This window comes from Astatotilapia calliptera, chromosome 12 (assembly GCF_964374335.1).
Source record: "Astatotilapia calliptera chromosome 12, fAstCal68.1, whole genome shotgun sequence".
In the NCBI taxonomy this organism is placed as follows: Eukaryota; Metazoa; Chordata; class Actinopteri; order Cichliformes; family Cichlidae; genus Astatotilapia; species Astatotilapia calliptera.
In genome coordinates, this window is record NC_137433.1 from 26,272,413 (window position 1) to 26,283,696 (window position 11,284).

An 11,284-nucleotide genomic window follows, 5' to 3' on the forward strand; every position below is an offset into this window, starting at 1 on the left:
CCCCTTTTTTTTTTTTTTTATTCTAACCGACTACCAACAGTTTGTTTCCTACTGTCTGAGTTATTATTTTCCAAAGTCGCCTCAACTGACGTCTAACTTTACAGCACGCACGCTCCCTTCAGCTGTCAGCACCACCACACTATCTAAAAGTACACGTATGTTTACAGGTTAAAGTTAACGTTTTTGCAAACGCAGGGACGATTTACTGATATAATCCTATGGCCGTGCGCGTGCATGCACAGAAACGGAAATTGAAAATTCTTTGAACACGTGAGTAAAATCCGTAGCTCCCGTGACTGGTACTTTTAGTCATGGCCGACGACTACAGACGACAAGGTTTCGAGTTGGAGAGAAGAATATTTGAGTTAGACATCAAGTGTTCGAGTCTCAGAGCTGAAAAGCAAGGTACCGATTACACTGTTTATTTGTTTGCCTTTCGGCAATTCATTTAGTACGTGGCAAACAGTCTTGGTTAAGGAATCGACTAGCAAGCAAGCAATCAAGCTAACTTCCAGCGTACGTTAGCTTGCAACCATGACAACAGCTGCTGTCTAATGAAATATTGCATTTTGGCAAAAAACAAAACAAAACAACCTTTCTGAACACATCAGTGCATATGCAGTTAGTTAATTATAATTAGTGGTTAGCAACGTTGCAGGAGAATGTACATAACTCGCGGAGTTATGTTTGTATTTCACTAGGGTTTTTGAGTTAACTGCTAACGTTAGCTAAAATGCAGTATTGTTGACATATGTGAAGGTATGACACATGATGGCTGGTAATGCTAGCTAAACGACTGTCATCAATAAAGCAACGAAGCATCTACCTTGTCCTTATTGCATGTTAAATGGTGTCGTTAACTTTTTTACTTTAACTTGTATCTGAACCTCAAACGCCACCGTGTTAGTGCGCATTTTTGGCCTTATGTTTATCTGTGAATGCTCGCATGGGCTAGTCAGCTTATGTTTTATGCTAAAATATTTTTTTTCCTGTCATGAGTCGAATTGTGGATGATTATAAAGTCCCGATCAACAATCGCGATAACTCGGGATTTTTCATGAGTTTAGATTTGTACTTGGGTAATATGTTAACATATGGTTCTTCCGTAGATGATGACTATTTACAGAATGCATCTGCCATACTAGACAAGTTGAAAAGCTTTTACAGACAAGGAGGAGAGAGTAGCAACCTATCCAAGCTGCTGCAGGATTACACACAGGTACTTCCTTCCATCAAATTGTATTTACTCTCTTGCGTTTCAGTAAGTTATTTTATTAAGTAGTCAGTAACATGAGGGTTTTTTTTAAACTACTAGTGATTTTTGTCCCCCAAACCACAGAAAACAGAATAAAATACCCAACTAAGGTGCTCTGAACACAAGGAAATTTTTCTTACTTACACTGCTTAGCAGTATTAAACGCAAATATAAAATGTCTAAATCATCTTAGAAGGTGGAAGCAGAAAGTGACAGGTTTGCAGTAGGTTACTGTTGTATCTACATTTTAATAAAAACCCTGCATATCTTAAAGATGCTTTCAGTTGTTCCCATTTTCACAAGGGGTCACCACAGTTGGTTGCTCACACATATAGTTTTTACTTTTTTGCAACCCCAAGGGGATTTGTGTCTCCTCCCAAAATCAAACCAGGGATCTTTTATTTGTTAGATGGATGTGTAAACCACTACACTATGCAGCCACTAAAAAACGATCATCTCTACAAAGTAAAAACTGAACACATTCCAGTCTCTTTACTTTTACAGTTTAAGTTTAGCATTGTACACACATGTCCAGGGGATTGAATACCCATATTTGTTGGTTTAGTGTCTGTGTAACAGACTAAATTGTCATGTATAGCTAGAAGCAAGTTATAAAATGCAGCTGTACTATAAGGGAGTTTATATAAAAAAAAGTAAATCTGTCTGCACATCTATATTGACTCTGGCTTGAGTAAGTGAACATAGAGCAGGCAAAGGCTAGTTACATGTCAAGAATTGTAGCTAAGTTTGTAAAGTAGTGTAACATAAATGTTGTGTCACAGACATAATCACAAAATTCACCGTCTATTCAGTAATAAACGCTAAGAAATTTTCTATACTCTCTGAAAATAATTTCCTGTGAATTTTAGGGCTGCAACAATTCATCACCATAATCATTGCCATCGACTATAAAAATTTGTTGACGCAGAATTGTATTTTCTTAACTGTTGAGCACAGGCATACGGGTGACTTTGTCCAATAAAGAGGCTCATGCACCTGTCAAATGGCTAAAGTCAGGACAGAGAACATCTTCAGCATGGTTATTAACAGCTGGGAACATCATCTCAAAGATCTCAAAGCTTTATTTGAACTTATGGATAGAAACTATTTTTAGTTTCCTACTTGCACATTTTTTCTTTGTTTAAATGCTACTAGCAAATTAATTTATATTACCTAACATTTTGATTTATTTCATTTTTATTCTGATGGTTCTATTGAGTAATGTTAAAAGAACCATTTGATTATTTTCAAATTCATATGTCATTATTTTTGCTGTGGGACAAAACAACAGGGTATTCATAGGTGGGCAGACTTGAGCAGGTAAGGTACTGGAGCCTAGAATAAGAGGTTTGCCTACAGGAAGTGTAGATAAGAGTTACTGAAATAATCGTTGTCTAATCAAAGAAAAATGAGGCACATTAGTCTGCTATCAAAATAATTGTTATTTAGCAACTAATGTTGCTAACATAGTGTCTTCTATAATGAGTTCATTGAAAGGGCCGTCTTTGCAGTTGCTGCTGTCTTCTGTTTAGCTCTTATCTAAATTTTGACATAATTACAGAGCTCATATCAGGAAAACATGGAAACTTTGTCTGAAATGAAAACCCTCTAATTATGAGTGTTTTAGTTCTGTTCCTTTAACGATTTACAGCCTCTGTGTGACATTGTAATAATGTCTAATGCAAACTGGTCTAGATTAACTTTACTAAAGATATTCTGAAGCGTATTGCTTTAAAAATTTAGGAGTAAAATGTTTGCCATAAACTGTAAAACAAAACCTCTAACTCCATACCAACCCACAAGAGATGGTTCAGTTAGGGAAGAAGAAATGTTGAAGATGGTGGTTTTGTTTTACATTTGTTACAGTTGTATCAATGTGATTTTGGGGTGCTTTCCATTCTGCGTACTGTACTTCCTGCCATTCTCATCACTCTATCCTTCAGCCTTTAGCCTATATTTTCCCCTAAATGTATCTCTGAGGAGGTTCAAGAACCATCATACTAAAGCTTTTTGAAAGACAGAAAAAATATTTTTGAGTAGGCAGCTGATCTGATGGGACAGTAAAATCAGTGACTGCATTATTGGAAATTGCTTTACGTGATCTAAATTCAATTCAGTTTCATTTATGTTGTGCATGCTTATGTTGTATTACAGCTCCAGATTAGATACAGATATCTCTAACCGTTGTTGTTTTTGTCCCCCCCTAAATAGTTTTCTTAATTGGTTTAAAGAAGGAGCAACAGCTGGCAGGTTTATTATAGGCCTTTATCCTATTTTGCAAAGTTATACATGGTGCAGGCAAAATGTTTAAGACAATTTTAACACATCATTCAGTTTTACTTTTTTTTGTAAATTATTTTATTTTTCATCATTTAGGTGATTCTAGACATCACTTTTTATGAAGAGAATAAACTGGTGGACCAGGAGTTCCCTGAGGACTGTTCACCATTTAAAATTCAGCAGCTTCTTCAAGATCTGACTGAACCTGAAGTTTTGGCCGCACGGCTTGCACCAGCACAAGAGGTTTGTGTTTGTCTCAAACCGATTTTGGTGTTGTCTTCTACTCCATTTTATGAATAGTGTACTTTGTATCAAATCACAAACTGTCATGTAGTCTGGTTATTACAATATAAGACTATAGAGGTTACTAGGACACAAACCCACAACCCAAAGGATATAAAAGAGGAGCAGACACTCTTTTTTTTTTTTTTTTTGTGTCCATGTGTTTCTTTCTTGGTCTGGTTAACTATCCAGTAATTATCCTACTTTCAGTTGGACGTCAGTTCAACTTTAATTTTCCCTTTGATTTGTGGTTTCGCTACTCACACTTGGACACATGCTTTTAAAGTGCTTATGAAATAAATATGGATGAGGCATCATGGAGTGTCTGATATTGATATTCGTGTCTTTTGGTTTATGTTAGGTGCAGTCTGTGTTGGGTTTAGAGCTGTTAGAATGTCTCTACTGGAGACGTGGAGCTCTGCTGTATATGTACTGTCATACCCTTCATCAGCGAAAGCAGTGGATCAAGAAAAACAAGGAAACATTCCTTAAGGTAACAAACAATGCAGAGATCTAAGGAGTTTCATTCATTGTTAGCTGTACAACTTTACTTTGATTAAAACCAATAGTTTACCACTTTTTTATGTTTCTTTTTTAACATTAAAAACATTTTTGACCCAGTGTATTCAGGAAGGTGTGCGATACCTGATGCGGATGCTGCAGGTGAGAAACTCTGTAAAGCTCAATGATGGTGTGGTGCTACATGACACTGCTACAGCAAACATCTTATCTGAAGGTAAATGTGTTATTTATTATAGACGTGATAAATGAAGGAATACACTTGAACCCACAACCTCCACAGTTATGTGATCGGATGTTTGTGTTATATTGTGGTAGGGAGAAACCTGACAGCTTCGCTGGAATCTCTTCTGTCCTTGGAGACAAGAGTTTTGGCAAATAAATATAGTTACTGAGAATTACATCCCAGAGTAATCATTGGCAGGGATCATTAAATGTGGTTTGGGGGCTGAACTCCTTAGTAAAGGAGTTTTTTACTTCTAATTTGTTACCCATCTTTGAAAATCTTAGGAGAATTTAAAAAAAAAAAGCAGCTGACCTTCATTGAAGGTCAGCTGCTTTTTCTCTCATCCCAGAGGCTTTTCAATTCTAAAACCAAAAGGTGGAGAGTCCCATACGTAATAATGGGTACAGGTACAGAATTAGGTGTATAGATGTGAAAAAAGGCGTGGACCATTACCACCAGAAGTTTCAGGTGACACTTCGGAAAAAACTTGCCCCAAAAACTGGATATGGCTCACCTTGGCTTGTTTGATGATTCACATGATTAATAGTGGTCAGCAACCACCTCCTAAGGGACAACCCCCACTAGGGTTTAAATACCTGGGGCTCTACATACAGAAGCCAAACTGAAGAAGCCTCTGGGATGAGAGGTGAAAAGTCTTCAACAGAGTTAAAGAAATCCATCACTTTTTGTTTTTCTTCTTCTAATACTACAATGACCTGGATAACTGAAAACTGACACAGAAATTATTTTAACAATCTGTTCTTTTGTCGCCAACTGGTCTTACTAACTACCGGTTTATCTTTTGGGTCAGGCATTTTCTCAGACACACACCTGTTGACAATGATGTACATTGGCGAAATGTGTTTCTGGGCAGTCAAGTACGAGGACTGCAGCGCTGACACTACGGAGCACAAAGAAGATCGCCTCCAGTTTCGGGACATTGGCACACAGATCCTCAACAAATATGTGCTTGCCTGTGAGGGCCCTCTCCAAGGGCAGGGCTGGAACACAGAGAATGCCAAGGAAATCCTCAGTATTTTACAGTGAAAAATATAGCTTCTCTGTTACAATTGCCCTCAGGAACAGATCAAAGTTCAATATTCAAATGTGTCAATCCCAAATAAAAATGGAGCCCATCGGATGGGGTGCAGTCTTGTGAAAGTTTATGGGGAGGCACAGGGAGAGAGTGAATGTGAAGAAAGGAGATGCTGGAACAGTGTCTACAGGCAACCTAATCCTATGCCAAACAGCCCAGGCCAAAGCAGATGAATGAGAAGTTAGAGTATAAGACAAGCATTGTAATAGAAGGGCTGCACAAGAGGCTGTTGAATAATTATTTGCCCCTGGCCTGCTGAAAAAGCAGTGGCCACTCTGATTCCAGACTGTTGATTGGGGCATTTGTTTTGCTCTAAGAATGTGTCACAATAGCATTAATATTACTAAAGAGGTTATGAATAATAAAAAAGAAAAATTGACTTTTCATTTTAAGATTGTAACAAGTTTAAAGATAATACAGCTGGAAATGAGACATTGCACATTAACATTTATTTATTGTTTTGTTGCCATTTTGTTATGCTTTTAATATATATTAAAATAGCATATGCATTATTTGAATTTGTGTATAAAGTATACACACAGAAGGCAAAGAAAGGTGTTCGAACTGTTTGTCAGTGACGTATTAATGACCAATTCAAAGTATGTTCAGGTTTGTTCATACCAGCTTTGTAATGCACCACTTGTATTTTCATCTATTGCAACTTCCATTTTTCTGCAACTTGAATAACATTGATAGTGTAACTATTAATAGAGAAACTGTGTTGTTTGGGCAAAAAAATCTATCATTTTGTTTTTTAATGTCCTTGTTGACAATAAACGTGCTTTGTTTTAAGAAAAATTTCCTAGTTTGCCTTCCGGATTTTCTTTTACTACGTATTCCTGTTTTGTTTGATGATACTGCACTACAATACCCACAATGCTCCACTGCTATGAGGAAGTGACAGGAAAACATCGGTGTTGGCATTTCCTTGGTTCATAGTGTTTAGTTGTACACAGTAAATATTCGCATATGACACAAATTAAGACATGGCTGAAAAGATCCAGCAGCTGGAGTCTTTGGTGATCCGCAGCCTCAGGCGGTTTAGAGACCGCTATTTCCCTGATAAAGTTGTTGAAGCCGATTTGACAGTTGGAGACTCGGGAAAAGAAGAACAACAGTATGGATCTTTGGATACCTTACCGGTAAGTCGAATCATTCATAGGAGAATTCTGTGTACGTCTACCTATGTAGCCTATATGTCACTCATTCAGACAGGACAAGCCTAAAAGGATAGTGTTGCTCTCTTCAGGTTCTACACACACAGTCTGAAAGCTGTTTATAGAAAAAATGATAGATGCTCAGTCTAAGTGTCGCGTTCAACTTGTAGGCTTCCAAAGTAGTCGTAATTGCCTCCCGTCCCCGATTTGGCATGCCTCGACTGCACTATTCTGAGCAGGAACACTGCCATACTTTGAGTTCCTTTGACTTATCTTTGAAGTATATCAGCTGATTATAGAATTGCTTGTATTAGTGATTGTCCATTATCCCCTTCCAATCTGTATTTTTCCTACTTCTTAACCAAATACACATAATTGGTTTAACTAGGAATTTTAACCTCCTAAGACCCGAACTCTTCCACGGCATGCATTTGCAATTTCACTTTGATATTTGGACATATATTGGGCAGATATTGGGGCCCGATGAATGTAAAAACAAAGAATTACCAGATTTTTTTTTCTTTTTACCTTATTTTTGTTTTTAAGAAAAATAAGAGCCACATGAGGATATTTGTTTAAAATTTTGATAGAACAGTAGCAGTATAATGTCCTCCTAAGTGGATATCAGGCCCTTGTAGAGCACAATTGAGTATTTTGGTCTAGGAGGTTAATCTAGAAATATTTATTGTTGATCTAGGAAAATCAAAATAATTGTGCTCCGCCATTCCTCCCGAAGGTGGATGTACAGTTTCTGATCATGACCTTTCTGTCTCCTGCGGATCTCTGCCACCTTGGAGCCACAAGTCGTTACTGGAGGGCCATGGTTAGAGATCCATTACTGTGGAGATACTTCCTATTGCGGGATATGCCATACTGGCCCTCCATTGATCATGTGACCATACCCCATCCAGACTTGCTGGATGCACCGCTAATAAGTGAAGACGAGAGCCTGGATGATAGAGAAGAGGGAAATGAAGGAATAAAACTAAAATTTGACTACATGTCAGAGTGAGTATCCCCCTGTTATCCTGCATTACCGTCAGTTTCCTGGAAAAATTTCTGAGCAAACCTTGTGTATCAACAGATACCTGAAAGGTTGCCCATCCTCCAGACAGCAGTGGATTCCTACACGACCAGCATATGAGGTGGTGACCTCATTTTTTCAGTCCCTGGTACCCTCGTCTGAACCGCGTTACGCCATGTTTGGTCCTGGCATGGAGCAGCTGGATGTCTCTTTAGTCACAAGGCTTATGCATGCTCCAGATATACTTCCTGTGTCAGGCACTCCGCACAGACAGATAAATGGTAAGATAACACTGATCTAAGGATAAGCTTCTCATGGTATTTTTCTCATCATAATGCATAATATAGTGGCTGATTTTCCCTTTTAATCAATTGTAAATCATAGTTTGTCCTTTAGATAAAAGATAAAATTAGATAAAATGTGATTATTTTAAAGGTAACGTGTAATAATGATGTGTTACAGAAATTACATCAGTGCATTTTAATCACAGAATTAATCAACAGATAAGTTTACTTGCTATGTGTATTGTCTACCACTAGATGGCACTAGATCACTACATACACACAGCTTATCTACCCAAAGAATACAAACAAACATACGTAAACCTTTGTTTATTTCAGGTATTGGCTCGGGGATAAGTTACATGTTCAATAACCAACACAAATTTAACATCCTCACTCTGTATTCAACCAACAGGTGAGCACTTTGTTTGTTGCTGAATGAGTCACAGTTGTTTCTCATCCTTTTTGCAGTTATTAATCTTTGTGTTTTTGTGTCTGTAGGGCAGAGCGAGAAAGAGCCAGAGTGCAACAGGAGAGCATCAGCAATAAACTCTTTACCTTTGAAGGAAATGACGACTCAGGGGACCCAGTGTGCGTTCCTGCTCCTCAGGTTCAGCAGGTGTGCCAAGTGGTGGATGGGTTCATCTATGTTGCCAATGCAGAGGTTGAGAGAGGTAAAATAACACATCTTTTTTTGTAGTGTAGTACAATGACACATCATACTCAATGACTGATCAATGCAGAACATCTGCAGTAGGTTCATGGTTCATGTTGTGAATAGGTGGTGAGAAGTCTGAAGGAGTCCAGATTCGAGCTGTGCTAAACTGCAGTAGGGGTTCCACATCCAAACCTCTGCTGGTGCTCTCATGCATCTCAAGAGAGGAACCAGAAACAGTTCGGACTCCCAGCACCAGATCCATGTGTCGAACTCCCTGTGTTGACATGGCAAAGAGACTTGGCCTACCCCACCTGCCTAACCCCTGGATGGTAATTGCTTGATATTTGATCAGGTGAAAGCTTTTCCATCCAGAGTTCAGCTTGTGGAGCTTTTCAGCCTGTTTCTCTCTTTCATAAACAGGTACAGGATACAGTGGCAGAATCCCTGTCTGGGCTTTTGGATGGCATTTCCTGGCTGCTGAGATGTTCTGGAGTCAAACTCTACTAACACCTGCTGTTGCACGATGGATCAGAACTGCAGACATCGGTCTTTTTTTCTTTTTTTTGACACCAATACACACTAGGACATTTCCTGAGTCCTTCAGGTTCAGGACTGAAGGTTTGCCAATGCAGTTTAATTATATGGACTAGAAGCAAAAGAAAATATTGGGTAAATAGTGATCTTGGACACCTAAAAGACACTTTGGTATTATTTGCAGAAAGATCAATATGAAGGAGCTGTGCACTAACTCGACAAACTACTTTCATTTAACACTATTTTAAGAGCGATGCATAAATGAAGTTGCATTAATGGTTTTGTGGTGGATGAAGGAACAAAGCAACAGGAATGTACAGGCAGACAGACTTTATTTGCAAAATTGGGAAAAACATTCAAATCAAATTAATTACCACTTAATCATTTAAAACCATAAATGCTGCTTTAATTTAGGCATATCATGAGTGGCATAGTGAGTTACCACTTAGTCATGTGGCTGAATGCTTTAACATTTGATAAATGGTATTTTTAAGGCTTTTTTGTGATCTTAATGGAGTAAAATGACTTTGGTGTAAAGGTAATTTCTGTTAACTTCCTATAGAATTGTCCTATAGAAAATCTGCTTATGCAACTTTCATACAAAATATTTTGCCTACTGATCAAAGGTTTCTAGCCACCCAATTTACATCAGCAAATATTGGCATACCATTTATTTTGTTACTACTCAGACTCAAATTTTGTTAATTCTCCATAATGTAATGGCTTACACATTCGCTTAACTAGTGAAAGATCACTTGAAGTGACTCCTTGTGAATAATGGAGCACTAACAATAGCCTTACTTCATAAGAATATTTCTGTCAATGCAGCAATATATTTTTTTCATAAAAGCTGTATTTATTATTTTAATTGTTTACATCTTTTTTTGTTATTATTGCACATTTTGCTTTTCTTTTACATATAAGAATTGCCGGTGTTGTGATGAAAATCCTTCTTTTTCAAATGATAAATAAACTTTTTTGGGACAATTCTTATTAATCTCTAGGTCACATTTTGTCCTTAAATATTATGTAAGTGATGGCAAAATTGAATTTCTTTCTTGAATTGAATCATGACAGAATACCCTTTGGAAGCTAGGAGGTGCTACTGTAGCATTTCTTACTACTTTTGATTTTCATTTTGTTAGAATTTTAAATATCTTGACTTTTACCTGCTATCATGCCACTTTTAAGATTTCTGACAAACTAATAATGGATCCAGTTTTTAGTGACATACAGAACACAAGACAAATTTTTTTTCTTACCATAAAGTTTTCAATCCCAGAGATAGTTTGTATTATTACAGACAAATAGTTTAGATGGGCATCTCCTACAATGTCGATGGCAGCACACATATTGCTTATTTTGCTTATTTTGTGTCTGGTACACATGAAATGCATATATAATAGAATCTGCATTGACAATGTTGAGGTTTAAGCAGAAATTTCTAAAACTGAATTCCTTTAGAATTGCAGCACTTAAATCATCACGTCTCTCCATTAATGTGCTTAAGTTGTGCGCGCGTGTGTGTATTTTCTCTGAAAATTACCATTACTGTCATATTCCGTCTACCTGGTGATGACGTTCACACCTTCTGCTGGCAACAATAGGATCATTTTTCTGTCAGGTAAGGCCTGACAAGATAATGTGCTTCACTGATGCTCTTTTGTTCTAGTTAAGTCATGGACAAAAGTGCACCCCCCTACCCTTTTCTGCAGGCCTTCCGTCAAAAGTCTCAGTAGTCATTTTCATAGGCTTGCAGTGTTAGAATAAGGCTATGATTGGTGCAATTTGGGTGCATTAACCCGTGCTGAACGCAGTTGAAGTGCAGATTTATTTATTTTTTCTTTTTCTTTTGATATCTATTTTTAGGGAGATGATGGAAGAGTCAGCCACTGTATAAACGTGTAATTCATCTGTTTCTGGTGGTAATAGACGGACCCCTGACATGTTATCTTTATATACCTCTTGTTCT

The 11,284-nt window shown here is 37.6% G+C and overlaps 2 protein-coding genes across 3 annotated transcripts; both read left to right on the plus strand.

Annotated features, from left to right (window-relative positions):
• Positions 1–13: 13 nt before the first annotated feature.
• Positions 14–6,456, plus strand: rimoc1 (rab7a interacting mon1-ccz1 complex subunit 1). Of its 2 annotated transcripts, none has more exons than XM_026188043.2 (6): positions 14–405; positions 1,110–1,219; positions 3,632–3,778; positions 4,179–4,310; positions 4,439–4,553; positions 4,655–5,367. In XM_026188043.2, exons 1-6 carry the CDS (start codon positions 312–314, stop codon positions 4,729–4,731), a joined length of 675 nt encoding a protein of 224 aa, XP_026043828.1. In that variant the 5' UTR covers positions 14–311; the 3' UTR covers positions 4,732–5,367. The 2 variants fall into 2 exon arrangements, with proteins under 2 accessions (XP_026043828.1, XP_026043827.1); XM_026188042.2 differs by lacking the exon at positions 4,655–5,367 and adding an exon at positions 5,374–6,456 and having other exon boundaries at positions 21–405.
• A 69-nt stretch (positions 6,457–6,525) lies between these two features.
• Positions 6,526–10,305, plus strand: fbxo4 (F-box protein 4). Its single transcript, XM_026188041.2, has 7 exons — positions 6,526–6,800; positions 7,552–7,823; positions 7,900–8,120; positions 8,460–8,535; positions 8,622–8,794; positions 8,902–9,107; positions 9,199–10,305. Exons 1-7 carry the CDS (start codon positions 6,645–6,647, stop codon positions 9,283–9,285), a joined length of 1,191 nt encoding a protein of 396 aa, XP_026043826.1. The 5' UTR covers positions 6,526–6,644; the 3' UTR covers positions 9,286–10,305.
• Positions 10,306–11,284: the final 979 nt, after the last annotated feature.